Genomic DNA, 20,764 nt, shown 5'->3' with positions numbered 1-20,764 from the left:
ACGAAGAGCTTTCCCCGGGAGTCCCTGACAATCGACGGCGGCTTGGGCCATCATCGCGCTCGTGATGGGCCCTCTTCTTTGACCGCTGCCTGCCCAGGAATCGCACGTGGAAGAAGTAGAGATGTGCTCGCGGAGGCGAACAGGGTGGTCCTCACTTGTTTTGGCCTGCAGCGCGGGCTGCTGCTTCCTCGCTGCTGTCCCGCGGAAGAACGCGAAGCTGGCGGACGTTGTGTCGCTGGCTGCGCCTCGGGGATAATACGAAAATTGTTTTATGAACTTAGGAGCTTGGGGATATTTTTTTTTCTCATTAGTAGGCTTATTCGTATGGCACGTTATTGGTACTACCTTCCCCTAATTTTGACTTATTGTGCCATTGTTGTAATGTAACGCAGTGACACTATTTTGTAAGTCTCTAATTCACGGTAAGGTATACCGAGGGTAAAACCAAACATGCAAGTGCTGTTAAAAAGAAAAGAACGTAGTATTTTTTGCAATCAATATGCGAAGAAATTAAAGCGTGGGGGAATTTGCTGTGATTATCGCTGCGCTTGCGAAATCGCAAGTAAAACCGCACCATGTGAATCGGGCTTGAATCAGGCTTAACGCGGAACTTTCACTTTCTCAATATATAATACTCTAATCGATTCCGTACATATTAAATTTTCCCATTTTCTGATGAAGTAGTGATGATTCATTTTATATTGAAACAGGATGTCTTGGTGTTACCTCAAGCATGCAGGCTTTTTTGTGTGTTTATTAACGTCAAGCGTACCTACAAGCTAACTCACCCACGCTTTCAGCGCGCTATAAAGAACTACCGTTGGTGAGCCTTCATTGTCTCACCTAAATACCGAGTCACTGAAACTTGTAATACCGAGCCTATACAATGATCGCGCCTGTGATAAGGACAGTAGGTTGAGTGTATTAGGTCACGCGAGCTGCGAAGAAATGATAAACATGATATATGTGTATATAGACCATTCCAATGTTTACAAATACACAACCCAGTGTGCAATTCCCATAGCCCAACATCCGCATGTTGGTCATTTCGTCAAGCGAGCAAATCACGCACCATACCCACGAACGCTGAAAATGAGACCGGCCAGGAGTCCCTTTCTTTAAAGGTCTGAAAGACTTTCAGCGGTGGCTATTTGGTTTACATTGCAGCTTGCTGCTCAAACACTCGTGCATCTGGAAGCAAAGGAAAGCCTGTTATATATTACATGTTTAGACAGCATGGGTTTAGTCTAGTTTTAAAAAAGACTGGAGGTACTATCGCGGACAATATGAGCTGAAACAGCGCTCCGGCCTGTGCACGGTACTACCTGCGCCGCCTGTCGCATCGCTCCCTAAACACGGCGCACCCTGAGGCCGAGATAAATTATCAGTTGCGCTCACTGCGCCGCTGCGCTCTTCCGGCCGTCTGCTAGCCCAATGTTCACGTTTTCAGCTAACGTGCAATTCAGTGCATGTCAAGAAAGCGCCGAAGTGGAAAATGCGCTGTCACGCTCGTATCTCATAGAGGAGCGCTGCCTGACGAAGCGGCCTTGGCCCCCAAAAGAAGCCGATCTGAATATCATTGAAATCATTTGGAGGCGCATCAAGGTATCCATGTCACGGCGTCCCCTCCACTGCGCCACTGCCCACAAATCGTGGAAAGCAATCAGAGGTGATTGGGAGTGGCTTCGGGGCTGAGCCAGACTTCGTGGCCGCGCTCTATGATTTCTTACCAGACAGGATGAGAATCGTGGTCGCGGGTCAGGGGAGAATGACGCAGTATTAAATTATTTTGCAAATTTTACTACGCCTCAGGACCCCCTGAACTGGACATCTGCCGATTGGAACAAAGCTTGATGCTATAGGGTTGCGACACACTGTTTGACGCCGTTATCCACGCATACTTTTGAGGGGTGCCTCCTTCATCCCGGTCTCTTTGTATAGTGCAGTTGAACTTCCACGCCGACTGTTAATCTTTTTTGTCTGACAATGACCTCTGCAAATGTTCATTCGATTAAGTTTCAATCTCCTTCTCTTGACAAATATATGACTGTTTGTCCCACCTTATTAAGACTAGGAATCCATAAACACAAAAGTGGTGTATTGTCAGCAACTTGTTTAGCTTGAAACGAACACGTGGGCCCAGTAATAAAAAATAATATTCTTGAACCTTTTCATACTAATCAAGGTTACAAAACCTTCTCAGCAACATGTATGCTTACCGTTTTTTTTAACATCTGTGATCAATGAAACAGAAAAAAAAAATACCTTGGAGCCGGACTAAATCCGGCATACATATTTTGGCCTATATTTTACGATATCCTACTTTGTGCATGCACATATAATTAAAGAAAAACAACCTGCAACGTCTTTTGATATGACTTTCAAAAACGATAATCGCAGTTGAAATTTAAGACACTTCAATATTTTTTCTTCACCAGTCAGCGTTTTTTCTACGGGATTCTGCGCGGTAGAGTAAAGTAAATCAATACCAAAAAGGGGACGACAAGTGCAATCTTTTGTTCCCCCCGCCGCCCTTCCACACAAGCCCGCTGTCGCACCCGCCGTCTCGCTTGCAGACAGCCGGAAGAGCGCAGTGGCGCAGCGAGCGCAAGTGAGAAAATATCTCGGACTCAGGATGCGCCATGTGCGCGGAGCAAGGCGACAGGCGGCGCAGGTAGTACCGTGCGCCGGCCGGAGCGCTGTTTCAGCTCATATTGTCCGCGATAGTACACCTCAGCACTTTTTATGAGTTATGAATGCGAAAGCACGCACACCGCTCTTTGCTCCCTTTAATCTGCGGAGTACAACACGCTGACCTTGGGCGTGGAATGGTGGAGCCACTGCCGCGCGCGGACACGCAGCGCCATCGGGTGAGCGATCGTTCAAACTACCGTGTGCCTTGCGGCGCGAGGAAGGAACAAACAGCAACGTACTTCCCAGCAGAACTAACCCCTTCGTTTATTCCATGCGCCGTATATATTGACACGCGCCGTACAACCGATAAGAGGCGAGCGAACGCGGTGATCAGTGATAACACAACAATGTGATAACACAGTGAGGATGACACTACACAAACTGATGCGCAGCGGCCAATGTGAGCCTCGTTGACGCGCGCCAGCCAATGGGACGGAAGTGTAAAAGGTGCCGTTGGCTAGCTTTGCGCATGGTTTCATTAAGTTGCCGTTTAGCATGGTTTCAAAGCTGATGACGTCGGCTCGCTCCATGAGACAGTTAACGCTTTCGAATTAAAAAGGAAGAACAGAATTAAAAAAAAAAGACAACGTGATCAGCTCCGGCATGTATAGCCAGAGGGTGCAATGCACTTTAGAACCAACTGCCTAAGCTATATGCTTACGCTAGCTTCTATATCGTTCTCTGGATCACATATCTGTAGAGATGACGATTCAGTTGTGTTGTTCACTGCGGACACGTGCCGAGTATATTCTGGCGCGCAGAAAAAAAAAATAGAAAAGCTCGTCTCCTCGATATTATAGACTGAAGCGAGAGTTTATCTATCTCTATTCACCTACCCGCTCATCACCAGGGCGAAAAAGGCCAAGTGAGCAGGGCTGAGAGCACATGCGCGGCCACAAGATATATATATTAAAAAAAATACAGCGGAAGTTTAGAACGCGTTTCGTAGCCCAGAAGACAAAGATGGCAACTCGCAGAAGGTGATTTCTGGAACGGTCTATGCTTTGCATATATAACTCACATCGTAAAGGTTACACACTTGCGACTGCTTACGACCGAGTGCAATACGACCTCCTATCTTACGACTAGAAAACGGAATGGCACGCTCCATGGCGCCATCTATGAGGTGACTCCGGAACTGCATTTCAATATAGAGCGAAGGATTTTCAGTATTTGCGAGATCAAATGTGGGTGCTATCTATGAGAAACGATCGTTTATAGCAATGTAAAAAAACTTTTTGCCAATAATAATAGAAATGTGCGCAAAAAAAAACGAAGGAAATCTACGGAAATTGCGAGTCTTCCACGGCTGGTTGATAGATGGCGCCAGTTTGTTCTCTCTTCGTAAGAGGGAACACTCTGGTGCCCCATTCTCCTCCCATAAGATTATAGAAGATTATTCCTTCACTCAAAAATCTTACAAAAGCGGCTTCTCTCTCCTCCTCTTACATGATGGTCAAAAGTATGCGATGTGACGTCAGTGTAACCCATGTTTTTAGGGCAGCCCGCGGAATCATGTGAAGAACGCAACTCACTTTGCGCTCAAGCTGTGTTGTTCGCGGGCAGCCCATCGACACAGAGACCGACCGACTGACCTTGCGGTTCGATCTGTGAAGGAGTAGCGCGAAGATGCCGGGCGACAGGTCTTGCCCATCAATCTTCCGGTCCGAAACCAGACACTCGGCCACCCGCCGCGAATTGACGCGACACGTCCCGCGACCCGAGGCATTCGCTGACGTCCCGACACACGGGAGGGGCAGCGAAGCTTACGACCGGTTAATTTGCCACTTGATATGAAATACGTTAACGGCTTTTAAACGAGTATACGATCAATCTCGTTGAAAGTTTTAGTTACAGCTAAGGCTGGTTGATTGTTCGGCTAACCTTTTCGGTTAATCAATTACAACTGTTATTGCTATTTTTTTTTTTTTTAGCCGGTAAGTCGGTTTGGATTTGAATCAGAAATTTCGAGAAAGTTATGTCATGTTTCATACGTACTTGAGGCCACTTTAGCAGGTTCAGCGGGCTTCACTAAAAAAAAACAAAAAACATGCCTTTGTACTTTTTTTGTTTGTATTTGGCACAGCATCAAGTTTTGAACGAGGTTGTGCATTGTGCCACTGATGGCATAGCAAGAAATAGTAAAATAAAAATGTAATTTGGTCACTTTTTTTTGGGAGGGGGAGGGGGAGGATATTATGCTTGAAGGTCAACGTTACCGCCTATTCGATTAATTAATAAATTAAATGGTAGTAATTACTTGGGGTAAATTTTTTACCAAGCACCCGTACATTGATAATGGCGTAAAACTGGCAAAACTATACAAAAACCATTATGCTGATCCGGCACGAGTGTAGGTGAGCTGCACGGCGTTTTCTTGACATTAATAAATTTATAGTTTGGCGTGTTAAGTGATGATTTGTAGAACCGAGAGCGTATATTACGAAACTATATACCGTTAAAATCGCCGAAAAACTGAGAAGGTCGCTATTATTTTCACGTTCCATGCGCAAAATATGCACATTTCGCTCGATCGCTCCAAATGTGCACATTTTGGAGGGTGCCCGTCACGCTGAGTTTTATGGGTTGGTTTTTCTCCCTTTCTTTTTCAGCGTATTGACGTGAAATAAAGATAATACTACTTTGTCTCGTAGTTGCTTCTACACTGTGCGCTGCCTTGGTTGTCCCTCGTATGCTCAACTCTTTCTGAAGTACGATGTGAAGTTTTCAGCACACGGGCTCAAAACGGCGGAGCGTATCAGAGCAACTGTAAGTTTCCCCACAAAATAACATAGTTATGATCTATTTTTATATACGAACATGTGGCGTTATGTCGAGACTTGCTTGGCGAAAAATACGAAGCAGCTTGCCCACAAGCCAGGCGTCGGAAAAGCCAAGTTTACGATGTTGAGCAGAAACGACAGATCGTGAATCGTCTACTGTAACAAGCAAAGCGCTCTTTTCACGGGTATTCGGGAGGAAATTGAACAGTCACGCCTCTAGCAGAACGCCTCAGTTGTGGGGAAAATAAACTTAATTTTCTTGCTTGTTTTTAGAGTGCAGCTCTTAGGCGCCTGTTTCCGGCTTGAGCGGCGTCGCCGTCGCCGTAACCGCGCGTTGCATTATGGGACGTTTCCCATAATGGTGTCACAAGTGACGTCACGTGTGACACCACGAGGGTCACGACTGGCGTAACGATGGTCACTCGTGTAGGCCCCGACGAAGGTCACGAGGGAGGAGGGAGGGAGGGAGAGGAAGGGAGGAGGAGGAAGTCAGGAGGAGGGGAGGAGAAGGAGAGGAGGAGGAGAGGGAAGTGGAGGAGGATGGAGGAGTAGGGGGTACGGAGGAAGAGGAGAAGCACCCTCCTCTCCGTACCCTCTGCTGCTCTTCCTCAAGAGCTGCGCTCTAATTCGGCATTAAAAGCAATTGTAAACGCCTTTCATTATATTTAAAAGAGAAATCGAAGATGACGATTTCAACACCTCGTCCGACGAAAGCACTGGTCAGAGCGAAGTGCTCGTGGTCAGACCGTGCTAGACGAGGTTCAATTCTTTGTCATGATGTGTTAGTAAACAACGGGTTGTGGGGACAACAAGCTCGATATAGTGTCCCCTATAGTTCGATATTCTGCCCAATAGCCACTGACAAGGTGAGAACAACAGAGTTCTCCAGCCACCAGCGCGAGCTTCACATACCTTCGACAGTTCTTCGGCGTCTCGCCTACCTCGAGCGCGCGCGCTCTGCCAAAGCACTGCGGAAAGCCTGTAGCACGTGTCGGAGGCTGTACGTCGTTCGAAAGATACGCCCTGCCGTTTTCATTTTGTCAGCGACTAATCGCAGAGCCAAGAATTAGGACAGCCAAACGAACTTTAAAAAGTGCACCGTTCTAAACAAATGCGATTTCTGTGATACCCATCACGGCGCTCTTCCAAGACGCTGCTGCTACCATCTCTTATTTTCTCACCAACCCACACCTCACATAAAGCCGTAAAAAATATTCGACCATCCGTATACGTAAGATATACGAACGCTTCAAATAACATTCGGCTACATTTTGGTATAATGATGTTGCTTTGCGTGCCCTATTTTTCTAATATTCAATCACGCGATACATAACCTCAGTCGCAAAATATTTATCGCTTTTTGCTGCGATTCAACCTAACGCAGAATCTTGACTTATTTCTGCGATTGGAAACCTTTCAGGGAGGACCGACTTGGAGCCGCCATATTACTGATCTCCCCTTGTTTTGCTTCACGGTTATTGACATGAGGTATACAAAAAGCCTGCGTTGCTGGCAAGAACACTGTGCTGCTTATAAAGACAAAAAGATCTCGTGCCACCCTACTGAAGAATGAAGTGAACGGAATAAATAAAGACAAGACGTGAAAGCCAATTAATTCAGCGCCCACGCACGTACCCGCAATTATCACAACACCATGCATGGCCCGCTGTACACATGGTGTTGTGTCCGTCATCTGAATTAAATAAAGAAATATCGTTACCCGTTAGTGTGTCAAAACCTAGTGAGTTACTGACGTTTGTTACCGTCCTGCAAATATAGCGTCCCTCTATAAGTAGTTTAAATTTCGGTATTATTATTTGGCAGTGACATAAAGCGTATACGAAGTTTGAGAACAACTCAACTGTTACGGGGTAATATTATAAGATGTTTGATCATTTTTTTATCAAATTTTTAGAATACAGCGATGCCCCGATGATGCGTTAGCCCCTTAAAGGGACCGAGAAAGTGACTAATTTTAATAAAAAGTGACGAGTAAAGTCATATTCGACAGACAATATCCTAAAATAGGGCCGAAATTATTTACTCGTTACAGATTCCGGATTTTACCGAGCACGTTAGTACGTTGCTGAAAAACCTAAAGCGTTACCAGTAACGTTGTTATTTGTAACGCGTTGCGTTCAGCACTGACTGTCCAAGCATCTGGCTAATTCTGTCCCTCCCTCTCTTCTCCAGGCCAGGGCCGAGTGAACCAGCTCGGCGGCGTGTTCATCAACGGCCGCCCGCTGCCCAACCACATTAGGCTCAAGATCGTCGAGATGGCCGCGGCCGGAATCCGGCCCTGCGTCATCTCCAGGCAACTGCGGGTGTCGCACGGCTGCGTCTCCAAAATACTCAACCGATACCAGGTGAGACCGCGGTGGCAACGCGTCCCGACCTCGCCAAAACGCCTACAAAGACGTATTAGGGCGTGGCTCGCACGTGACGTTATCACATCACGCTCGTGGTCATTCCTTGTTCTTCCTGAGTGAAACTATAATTCGATGGTGCGAATGGTACGCTGCAGTAGCTACATGCTGAAGGTTGAAGTGACGCCAGTGCATGCAATGAATATCCATTGCGAGTTCTGTGTTCATGTGGACGTAGTGTGGCAAGGTGATGCTGAGCTCAGAGAAGTTACATTCACACACACCCTGCAAATGCTTGGTTTATCACTTGAGACACCAGACTGGATGCCACGTTTGCAAATGCTTACATAAGCTCCCATGTGAGAAAATGCAGGCATGTGAAGAAAGGCACCTTCCGAACGCGCATGTCGTGCCTGACTTAATCGGCCGTGTGTTACGAATAGCACGAGCACATTTCGTTTCTACTTATCATTGTTTGCATCAGCCGCAAGAAAAGTTTATCATCAAAATACAATGCCTGTCTAAAACTACTCCGCTACAAAAAAAAAATATATTCTAAAACGCATGTTAAAAAAAAAAGCCGCCAAATGTCAAAAAAAAAAAATCTTGTGATTTTTTTTTTTTTTTTTTAGGCTAGTAGAAATTAAGCTATATAGTAAGTCCTCATTTCGGACTCTTCTTGTTCACGTTCCGCCCGTTAAAAAGCGCAACGAAAGAACCCAAACACTCTTTTGTATCGCCACTCCACCACCTACTTCCGCACGATGAAGTCCGTCTGTTATGGTCACAGTCCCTAGGGCAACGAAGAGTCTGCTCAACAGACGCAAACGCGAACGCAGCGTCTGAAGCCAGCAGAGGCAAATTTCTGCATACAGTCCACTAAAGTCAACGCTGCAACGCTCCAGCCACAGCCAGACGCGACGTACCGTTGGCAGTGATGGCGACGACAGAGTTGCAGGCCGTCGGCGAACGAAATGAAAATTGATGTCGCTGTCCCATAATAAGGCGGAGCCTCTTTTGTGGGCTCCAACCTAGGCCTCTAAAGATACTGCGCTTCGCGCTAACACCCCTATAGCTTCGCTCCACTCCTCTCGTGGAAAATTGATTTTACAATCACTGACCCAAGCTTGCAACAAGCCGCCTCGTCGGAACCGCCAAGGGTTCGGCAGGCGACCTAGCCGCTCTCAGTGTCGAGCGCCACAATGGCGCTCGGCAATGCATGCTAGAGCTTTGACAACGGGGCACAAAATATTTGACGCCGGATATAATACAAGGCGTGCGCACGAACTCACCCAAGGTTAAGTCACGGTGCGAGGGTGTCACCTGCTGCAATTGATGAATACGCTCAAAGTGTGTAAAACAACACAATTTAGTTTGTCAGCATTAAAGGAGTCATGAAACGAATTTTGGGTTGGGATGAATGATTTTTAATTGGGACTTTACTAATCGCATATCGTTTAGTTGGCTAAAAGAAAAAAGGTAGAAAATCAAAAACCAGCTTTTCGGTACGAACATTTGAATATATGGCGAACTATTTTGTACCTTCTTTCTTTCAAAAGTTCTCCGCCTTTTCACTATAATACATCCGCGATTCCCAAATCGCGTCAGCGGCGTCAACCTGACGTCAGCCGACCCCAGCTGACGCATTGGACACGAGAAGTGCGTCAGTCGGGCGTATGCACTCGTCAACAATCAATCCGTCGACGAATATTTGGATTTGCGATCGTGGCCATTGAGTGCCCTGACGGAACTTATCGTCACCGGGGAATAAGAAGTTCTATAGTTTGCATAAAAAGCACAGTGGAAGCTGAAGCTAGGAGTCATCGTGTTTTCTGCAAAATAAGTAAAGTAAAGCTAAGTACGCGGACGGGCGCTTTGCCGAGCGGTGGGTGCGTGCCCGCGCCTTAGGCACGGGGTTGGCTAGCTTGAAAGACTATATACTGTACATAGCGCGTTCTCGGGTTTTGGTGTTGTTATGGGCATGACACCACTGTTGTAAATAAAATTTTCTAAACAACAGTAATCGCACCGGTGCCGAAGAATGTCACAACGACGTGATTTCACAATTTGCATTTGAGTTGAGGATTAAAGCTAAGGAGGAAGAAGTAGGAAAATTGCTTCATGACCCCTTTAAGCTTGCTTTAAACTTCCACTATGCGAGTCTCAGTACTACCACAGATGTCTGTAACCTCTTCTTTTTTTTTCCGCGTGTAATGACATTTTAATCCGAAAGGTAGCTAGCCAGAAATATAAGACAAGTAATGAGTTATTTGTGAAAGCTGGTGGCGAGTAACGCTTAACGGTAACACTTCGTAGGTACTCCTCTCAGCCGCGTAAAAATTCCTCGCCGGATTATTCAGCATGCCTAATCACGCTGAACTCGCATCGGCACGCTTCCTACAACGAAGCCTCTTTGATGACCTCCTCCGTCATTCTGCCGTTACGTCCGATACACTTGTATACAAACCAAAGGTCAGTCCATATTTAGAACGAAACGACGGAGACCCAGGAAGGGGGGGGAGCAAGTCAACGCAGGACAGAGCAGAGGGGTTTATTGATGTTATGGCCGTGACCGTGTGCGAGACGTAAGCTGTGGTCTCCGCTCGACCACCACCGTCGAGGTCCGGGAAAGGCTGACTCGCTGACTGACCTTCGCCGTCTCGCCTTCCGAGATCTGGCTGCGTCAGCGGTGCGGGGCTCGCTTGTCCACGGTACGCGCGCGCGCTGCTGACGCCCGAATCGAAAGGGCAATTAGGTGCGCGCTTGAAATCGCATGACACGGACGAGGCGCCTGCGAGGCGTCGGGGGACGGCTTCTGGCGAACCGACCACCCACGAGCAGCAGCAGCCGCCGTACTGCACGTGACCGCTGCCAGGTTCGCAAATGAAATGCCCCTCTGTTCCGTCGGTTGTTTAGGTATGTCTAGGTTTGTTCAGACAAGGTGCATTCTCTTCTTTTAGTTCTGAACGGGAGAGAGAGAAAAAGAAAGAAATCAAAATAGAAGCAAAAACTTGCATGGTTGGAGGAAGAGAAGGGGATGGGGGCAAGGGCGTGGGATTTGTACCGTGTCCACAAACACGAATTCAAACTATACAAAGAAGCGTTTCTCGGTGGTAATTAGGTTGCTCTAATCGTTGTTTATTGTTCCACGCGCTGCAACTTTCGAGTGAGCGAAATCGCATTAACCCGTAATTGGAAAAGATACACCAAAGGCGGCGCCACCCAGTTACTCGGAAACCTGTTCTCTTTAGACTGATAAATGTCAACTTTCCTTTTTCGTGTGGTAGGTTTTTATCGTAATAATAAACAAAGCTCGCATGTGTACCTTCCCGCAATTTCTGCAGAAGGACAACAGCGACGGGGGGGGGGGGGGGGGGGGGGGGGATCGGTGGACGAGAGGGCTAGAGCACACCAGAGCCGTGTATAGACCTTTTCCACAAGGGCGCCGCCATCTTGAATTGTCGTCACTTCCAGTATGGGCGAAAACGTAACTTTGCCGTTGCCACGCCGATAGAAGACATTTAGGATATAAGCCTAACCGTCACACATTCTCGTTTTGGCTCCACTCTATTTTTTGACTGGTTACAGGTTGAAAGTTTTACTTTTTTTTCGTCGCCCATACTGGAAGTGACGACAATTCAAGATGGCGGCGCCCTCGTGGAAAAGGTCTATAGAGAGAGTTTTGTCAATGGGAGGAGCGGGCAGAGCCAGGGTGTGCGCCAGACGCAGAAAGAGGGCTTGGCATGCCACTTGGCCAACCAGAAGCCGAAAAGAAGCCCCTAGCGGTTGTAGCGAGAAACAGTTTTAATATGAGCGTAAGGGTCAAATGTAGTAACTCTTTAGGGTTGAAGATATGGTGTACCTGATGTTTCGATTTTGATCATGCAAAAAGATCTAAGAAACGAATGTGCCGCTCGAACTCTGTTTTGCTCGGAGTCTCGGACATAGTGTGACCGATCGGCGCTCAGATGGCCGATTCTCGGCATTCGGCCCCTGGCGTACGGATGAAGTCCATCGTTCCGTCGCGCTCTTCCACCGTGATTTTAGATGACCGTGATTGAAACATGGCGTGCACTATATTTTGAGTCACCAAAAGTTACTCCGACGCACTTATTAATTTCGTTTCGCGCGACCACCGCCAGGGTATTATTTCCGGCTCCTGGTTGGCCACATTCGAATTTGTGAAGATGCCCTGGAACACGCCCATCCCACATTCGGCCAATGGCGCCTCTTCACCTTGCCTCCTCCTATACTTCTCAATGAATGGCCAAACTATCTCTATTGGCAACGTGACCGATCAAAAGCGTCGCGGTGGTCGGCCCCCCACGATTGGCCGAATGCTGACTTTCTTTGACGTCGGCGAAGGATTCCAGATCGACGGAAATAAGAGTAATGTAAGAACTTCGATTTTGACGGTGTTGGCAGTATTGGTTTAAAAGCACAATGATTTCCAGCTTCCACCATGCTAATTACAAACACCATCGAACTTGTTCGCAGGGTAATAACGTCACGAGAGGTAACCATAGGAAGGCGCCACCCAAACATCTCGCCGCTAATACACGGCTCTGGCGCACACTAGCTCGGAGCACGTGAAGCGAAAACTCGCGCTGCAGAACCGAGGGATCTTGAGCTGAGAAACCATGACGCCCATTGACGCAGGCTAACTTCCAGCTGTATAAACATACACACAACATATTATTATTATTAGACAGTTTTAAGGCTCGTTCACACAGACCCGTTTTCTTACGTTACGTTACGAAATGTCCTCGGAAAATCTGTGCTTCGTATTAAGCGTGGCTGCCAATTCAAGGAGATAGCCTGGCACGCGACATTCTAAACACAAATGTTTCGGTGACGACGAGCTAGGACGGTGAGTTACAGAGGCAACCAAGGACACAAGGCTCGTCGTAACGTAACGTAAGGAGTTGAGCTCGGTTCAACTCTTCATACAGCACCGTTTTCTTACGTAACGTCTTAGTCACCGAAACATTCGTGCCTCGAATGCCGTGTGCCAGGCTATCTCCGTGAATTGGTAGTCACGCTTAATACGAAGCACAGATTTCCCGGTGACTTTCCGTAACGTAACGTAAGAAAACGGGTCTGTGTGAACGAGCCTTTAGTCGACCGTCCCGATACCTCCGATGACCCACATAATGATATCCGATAACGAAACTATGCCTAAGCGAAGCCGGCGGCGGAGTATCGTTATCGGGAATCGTTATTGGAGTCATCGGAACGATTTACTAAGTTTGTAGAAGAAACCCAAAGAACAGGGAGTTCCGATAAACCGTTTTATGTCCAACATAGTCTCCGCGTCAATATGGGAATTTTAGTAGATCTTTCCGACAGCTCGGATAACTATGCCCGATTACGATACTTCGCATGCACAAGGGCGTCGGTAGCTTATCGGGTTTGTTATCGGAGTTAACAAAGCAATCTGTTTGCGGTAATAAGAAAAACCACAATGTTTTTGTTGTTGCTGCTGTTGTTGTTGTTGGGTGGGAAAAAAGTGTGTGTGTGTGTGGGAGGGGGGGGGGGGGGGGTGACACAAAGTACTTTCGGAGTGTCGAGCGTGTTTGGTCCTTGTCAAACAAAACAAAAACTCGCACTGTTATCTTTTTTTTTTTTTTTTTTTTTAAATGGTTGGAGTTTAAACGCGTTTACCAGGGTTTTGCCATGGGCGCCGCTGTGCCACCCATGGAGCCGGCAAGAGAATCGGCCCGAAAGAAAAGGAGCCAGAGTCGTGAAATTCCTTCCGAAAGCGGAAGATGCGCATGAAAAAACCAAAACGGAAACGTCCTTTTTGACGGAAACGTGCTTCTGCATGCGAATGGCACCCGCTTTCCGTGGTTCGAGCCGGCACGTTTCTGCACGCTCTAGCATCTCTTCGGAGGACCGGCGTTGAAAAAAAAAAAAAAAAAAGCGGTTGCGTGAACCGCGTTCTGTCGTAGTTTTTGAATATTTTTTTTTCGTGTGTGTGTACCGTCAGGTAAGATGAGGAGTCACGCGTACGTCCCCATTGACTTGACATTGACTTTTACAGTATCTTAAGAAATCATCGAGTTACTGTAACAAAAACGCCAACACGCATCTGTTCAAACAGCGCCAATAAGGCCAATATGTCTTCAAAGAACAAGCAGCATTGTAGATAATGCGATATTATAATATTTGTTTAAGTCGTTCCCGAACAAACCTTTCCTGTTAGAAGACTATATGTAATTTTTGTGGCGCATGATGTCTGAAAATGCGGAAGACATCGTTTGCTTTACACACCACACGCGTTGCCCTGACGGCCGAACCGTTTACCTGCGATCGCGGAGATCTGTTTACGTGAAGCACATGTCATGTGAATAACATTAATCCCGTGTGTTCGATTTGACGACAGCTCAAACTCCACCTGAATGCAGCAGCAGTGATTGTAAAATTCCAAAACCTGGGTTAGCGAAAGGTAAGCAGACGCCGTCTGGCAGCCTAAGTAGACGGTGCGCCGGTTGTTTGTAGCATTCTTTATGACGACGACGTCACTGGGGACGCCGAACAGAAACAAGCAGACGTAAATGGACACAGATAACGTTTGCTTCTGTGTTCTTACGTCTGCTCGTGAGCGCTCGTAATCGACAGTATATATCGCATATATTATGTGCTGAACAACAGTATACATCATAAAAAGAGACGCGGTGTTTGGTGCAGACATGATGGCAAAATTATATAGACATGCCTCAAGCATATTCCAAGAATGTTTGCTTCACACATGCTTCTAACATGTCTTCAGACAGTTTTTGCGTGACTAATCTTAAAGGACTGTCGTTCAAGGAAGAAGCATGCTTCAGACAGTGTACACTGCCTCCTATACGATGTGTTCGCGCAAGGGACCGCGGCTTTAGGGTTGCACAAAGTTTTGATGAAAGGTCAAGGCGTAGGCCTTGTGCTCTTCACAAGTAGAGACATTCTTCGCGGAGAGCGTGGCGATGCGGGTTTTAGGAAGATGACGGCGTACAGTAGCTGAACGAAAGAGGTGTTCTCCGCCAAAACGTAATAAGTTGTACGTATCAACTTAGGCAACTTATGCGAGACATAGTACGAAGTCAGAATACTCTATATTGACCTGGAAGTTCAATATAAACTGATTGGTCCAACGAACAAGCAGCTTCCACCGCACTTTCAGCTTTGGGTTGAGCGGACTGCGAGATCCACCCCGGATCGCGACAGTTACTTCGTCTTCGTGCTGGGCGCCTGTCTTTGTAAAAGACGTTGCACAGCGTTGAGTGAATTTAATGGCCCGTTCGCCAGGCGAATTCGCCGGTCTCAATCCGGACCGCAACTCGCCTTGCCACCTCCTCGGGCACGCATACGGGAGAAACCAGCCAGAAAGGCCGTTGTCATGCAGATGATTCGACCGCAACCCCACCGCGGGAAGAGGGGAAAGCCAAATACGCAGCCAGGATTAACACGCCACTAATCCGCTCCGCCGAGAACGCACGCACGCCTCACGCGGTCGGCCGGAAGAAGTCAGCCGTCGATCGCGGCATCGGCCTAAGCCGATTTATCCCAGAGCCGGGACACTATAGAGGAAAAGAGGAAACGGGCATTTGCGGCGATCAACACGCGGTGACGACGAATCGGATAAGCTCCGAACACGTCTTCAATGGCACAACGCGGACGACTCACAATGAAGTTCGTAGGGGAAAAAAGACCGCCACCAGGGGGCTGCGCTTCCGGGCGGTTGGGGACCGCGACCGCAGGAAACCCGGACACCAACCGGACCGCAGCGGGAGCTGCGGGTTATTCCGGCCAATAAAGAGCCGGGGACGCGTCACGTGGTCTGGGGACCCGCGAATCGTTCCGCCAGATTGCAAGATCACGTGTCGCGATCCGCGGTGGATCTCGCAGTCCGCTCACCCCAAAGCTGACAGTGCGGTGGAAGCTGCTTGTTCGTTGGACCAATCATACATCCATCTTTCGCCACGTGATCGCGCTCACACTCGTGCCCACGGGGGTCAGGGGATGAAAAGGAGGCGGTCGATTCGGCCTGCGGGCGCGAAGCACCGCATTTACAGATTAGGGTTGAACAGAGAATAGCGTTCGTCGCGCTCCACTCCAGAGTGAGACGGAGTGTAGGGGTTTATTGGAGGGTATGCTTTGTTGTGCGCCCGCGCGATGGAGACGTCACCGGTGAAAGGGGGGCGGGGACCTAGGGCTTAAATTCCCGGGAGAAGGGAGGAGGGGGGGAGGCGGTTTAGGCTGGGGCTAGAAAGTGCAAGGTGCTGCCGTCACGGGATCCGTGGCCCGGGGGGCACAAAGCGTCGATGCTGCCGATGCATCTGGCTCGATTCATTCATCGGCTTAACGCGTGACTTTGGAAGAAAAAGGTCATGTGGTAAAGCTGCGCTGCACGGTCGTTCAGACGGGACACTGTATTTTATTTTTTTACCTGCGGTCGGAGGCTATTGGGCCTGGTAAATTACAGCGCTTTCACTTGCCGCCGGACACAAAGAGGGGACGACTCTAACGTGCGGTGCGGGAGGTGAGAGGTAGAACTCTGCTGTATGTCGCCGTGACTCTCAGTCACAGTGAAGGTATAATGGTGCGATGTCAGCTTTAGAGGGCGCTCATCGTGCCCGCGATGTTGCGTGGTTGAAGCAGTTTCTAAACTTATCAGCTTACAATCGCTCTATTCCACTTCAAATTAATATAAACTCTGTGGATAGGATCAATCACATGCGTGGGCACGAAAAAATGAAAACAACGGATGGGTATAGACCTTCTTCATATATGGGCGCCGCCTTCTTAAATTGTCGTCTCTTTCAGTATGGGGGGAAACATTGTTTTGCCGTCGCCACGCCAATAAAAGACATTTAGGATATAAGCGTAACCGTCACACATTCTCGTTTTCCCTCCGCTCTATAATTTTATTTATTTATTTTTTTTTTGCTATTTACAGGTTGAAACGTTTTATAATTTTTTTTTTTTTGTCGCCCATACCGGATACGCCTATTAGATGGCTGGGTACGAGAGTAAACAAAAAAGGTCTTAAGACATGGGTCAAAGCAGCTTCTAACATTCGCGGCTCCCCTTACCCGTAACGGATAGAATCACTAAAAACAGACTCAGCCGTTCGCAAAAAAGAAAAGAAAAAAAAAAGGAAAATGAACATTGATTTTGTCACCTCTTTGGCGTATATCCACTCTCTCTTACCTTGATAAGCATAGTGTCATTGTTGCTTCAATCTAGCTGTTTTTTTCTTACAGGACGATTATTCAATGACGTGGTGCCGTCGAAACGATACACCCATTAACCGACATTCTACAAGACGATGTTTATTAGACTACAACTGTCAAGAATGAAATTATCGCTCAAAAGAAGTCTTCTACTGTGGCTTCTTTTCTACGACGCTGAGTGAAGTAGAATATATTAGGTGGAACTAAGTAACCTATAGAGAATTTGAGTCACTCTATTGTCGAGGGTGGCAGCAGTGTTTCCTGCGCTATAAAACAAACCGAAAAAAATCGGGGCCTGCACATAGAGTTCAAACTTTCAACGAATGTGCGTCGAGGTGGTGAATTTTACCTCGCGAAATTTCAGGGCGTTCTCTACCTGTAACAAATATGGCCAACAAACTTGTAAAAGTCAACGGCAGACGTATATGCGGACGACCGAGTTAGTCATGAATGTAACTTGTGGCACGTTACATTCGAGCGAGCAGACGACCACTCTGTTGTCTGTTAGCCCCGCCTATTGGGGATGGCGCCACAAGTTGCATACGTCACTAACTCGATCATCTGAGAACACGTCCGGCATTGACTTTAGCAAATTTTGTTGAGCTCATTTTTTACAGGAAGAAAATTTTGCCTCGAAATTTTAGCAGATAGAAACCACAACGTAAATGCACATTCGGTGAAAGTTTGAGCTTTCAGTGTGCAGGCGCCAACTTTTCCGGTTCGTTCGCTGTTCGTGCGCACTTGTCCCTTTTTGGTGTGTCCCATGACGACATGTGGCGCCCCCTGCAGGAGACTGGCAGCATCCGGCCCGGCGTCATCGGGGGCAGCAAGCCCCGGGTGGCGACCCCTGAGGTGGAGAAGCGCATCGAGGAGTACAAGCGCGAGAACCCGGGTATCTTCAGCTGGGAGATCCGAGACCGCCTCATCAAGGAGGGCATCTGCGAGAGGGCCAGCGCCCCTTCCGTGTCCTCCATCAGCAGGCTCCTGAGGGGACCGCGCGACGACGACGACGACCCCAAGGCGCTGCACAAGCACTCCATCGACGGCATCCTAGCGGGGCCCAAGCACCCGGACCTGCCCGGTGAGCTGCCGTCTTTGTCCACTGGATATTCTGAGATACGTGTTGAGCATGCGCAGTTGCTTTCTTCTGCGGAATATCGGACACCGCCGCGCTTGCGGTTGTAGCCCACTGACTCGGCATCTTTAGCCACGGTGACAAAGGCTGGAACACCCGGCGTTCGGCGCCGTGGAACTCTTTAGAGAGCAAAACAGTTGTCGCATACCGTAACCAGCGTTGTACATGGCACCGGAGGCAGAACAAAAATACGATTAGTCAATACTTTATAGGTTATATTTTGGTTGTACATTGCATTCCCTGAAAACTGAAGTTATCGTTTCCCTGGCTTTTCCGAAGTGGAATTAACGCCGAGACCTTTCGGTGGCGTCCTCTTCTTCGTGACGTTGCCTCGCCGTCGTGAGTTGTAAGTTTGGCTAGTTCTTATCAGTTGCGAACTATAAGTTTGATGATGTGTGGCAAAAGCACGATGGAAGCTTGGAGTCATCGCATCCTTCAACCAACACCGTCAAAGTTGACAGTCTGGCATCGCTCTTATCTCCGTCGATGAAAGCAAAATTAATCCAAATCGAGACATCATACTGAGTACTTGGGCAACTCGTACTTTGCCTCAAACACATGCAAGCTGCACGTGTTTGAGGCTTGTCGGTGTCGGTTGCTTTTTCTGTTTGTGGCTTTGGTGGTACTCGGGCATTATGGATACAAGAGGTGTTGTTTAATTCAACGGTAGCGTTTATCCTTGCAAGAACTGTAGTCTGTGCATCCCGCGAGAAGGTAACGATTCTGTGAGAGTGACACTTCTTCGGAGTGTAATATAATTATTCATTAACTCCTCGGTGCTACAAGTAATAAAATAATTTCAAAACTAATCAAAACTGCAGTTGGCCACCATCAGTCTAATGCAGGCCGTATTAAAGTCACTGGAAGAGTAGCGCCAAGCTACCCCGTATGGTCGCCATATTGGTTCATGGAACCAGCAGTTTCTTCTCGATTTCTCCATTCGTGGTAAGCCGATTCAAATTCCCGGTGACAGGTTTCTTTATCGAGACATTTCTTGAATACCGAGATCTTGTTATCGACAGCCGCCTCGGTGGCTGCGAGGCGAGAGCGCCGGCTTACGGATCCCCAGGTGGCGGGTTCGAATCCCGACCGAGGTGCCCGCAATATGACGGGGGCTTATTGCGGAGAAGGCGCCGTGTAACCGAGCTTTCGGTTGCACGTCAAAAGATCCCCAGGTGGTCGAAATTAATCCTCAGTCCTCCGCTGGGGCGTGCCAGATGCCCGTCGTAGGTTTGGCACGTAAAACCCCCAAATTTGATCTTGTTATCGACACACTGGCGAAGCAAGCGCACGTCTTCGCACCGTACATACGGAGTCGGCGCTCGGCAGCATTAAGAAATAATTTTACTCTCTCGAAGTACGCAAGAACTACAATACCATTGTAAGAGATCTGTGGAGATAAGCGCGATTGATAAGTCGATTAAATTCGCAGTGCCAAAGACGCTTATATTGGCGAGGAACGCTTTCAGCACGATGGTGCTCCACGGCGATCATAGCGCAACTGGTTCAGAAGGACCCTTTCGAAGCTTCGAAGGTTCGAATGGACCGAAAATGGCGATTGCCGCGGCGACTGAGACCCATCAGCCAATCAGCTTGCGAGGTTTGGTCGTCTGTATGTTAGTAACTGTTCGTTTACGCCTAACAGGCAGAGAAGGCAATCATGCTACTTTCCCCGGATCCAGCGACTAAGTTTAGACCGTACCTGCAGTCTGCACTGCTCCTCGCCGAGCAGAGCAAAGAGCTCTGGTCAATGTTACTACAACCACTCAGTTGGGAAACTTCCATAGAGACTGCCCTGAATTAGTGGCCCCAATCTGTCCTCGAGAACCGAGCTAATGGCGAATACAACGCCGCCATTTCTCCCGCAGCGGCCACTCGAGGAACTGGACGTTACTTCTCTTTTGGCTTTAATCGGCATTTTCGGCGCCGAAACATACAGCGGAAGAGGCTACAGGGGTGCCACCCCCGTCTCCCCGGCGGACGCGCCGCGACTTACCACCCAAGTTAAAATGCACCCAGGTCGGGACGCGCTACCTGAAAGCACCGTTGAGGCATGGTTTTATAAAAACAGTATTAATTGTGCCGCTAAACCTTGCAAACTAAAGATTTTAACAACATCACGCGACTACCATTTTGTACTGAACTCCAATGGATTTTATACAAAAAGAGTCTTTTCCGTTTGTTTTTACGCAAAAACATGCTTTCTAAAAGCTCAAGGTGACCACAGTACAGACAAATGATAAAGAGTGGCGCTGTTGTCGTATTTAGCTCGGTCTCGGTGGACGCCAGCGGCCCAAGTTTCGACGGCGAGTAACGTTGGCTCTGGTTCAGTAGCACAGGCCTGTTTTCGGTGCTCGGCTGCGAAAATGGAAAGGCGAAGGGTACGTTTTTGGTGTGCGCATTCATCGGGAAGCCAGGCGTGTTGACGATTTGTCCGACTTCGTTTATAGAAACTAAATTCATATAGACTCCTATAAGCAAAGGAAAAGAAAAGAAAAATTTCGTAGTCTTTTATGGGTACGGTTCTTATTCGCGCAAGCGGTCTATTTCGCAAAAATTAGGGGCGTG

At 48.0% G+C, this 20,764-nt stretch overlaps 1 protein-coding gene across 1 annotated transcript in view; it reads left to right on the top strand.

Annotated features, from left to right (window-relative positions):
* Window positions 1–20,764, top strand: part of LOC8026963 (protein gooseberry-like) — a 131,021-nt gene that overhangs the window by 61,419 nt on the left and 48,838 nt on the right. The window contains exons 2-3 of the mRNA XM_029970433.3: window positions 7,671–7,843; window positions 17,851–18,142. Coding sequence (XP_029826293.2) covers window positions 7,671–7,843; window positions 17,851–18,142 — 465 coding nt within the window. The remainder of the gene's footprint in view (window positions 1–7,670; window positions 7,844–17,850; window positions 18,143–20,764) is intronic.

Source organism: Ixodes scapularis, unplaced genomic scaffold (genome assembly GCF_016920785.2).
Source record: "Ixodes scapularis isolate PalLabHiFi unplaced genomic scaffold, ASM1692078v2 PGA_scaffold1__304_contigs__length_218370807, whole genome shotgun sequence".
Taxonomy (NCBI): domain Eukaryota; kingdom Metazoa; phylum Arthropoda; class Arachnida; order Ixodida; family Ixodidae; genus Ixodes; species Ixodes scapularis.
This window is presented reverse-complemented; position numbering and strand designations above follow the sequence as displayed.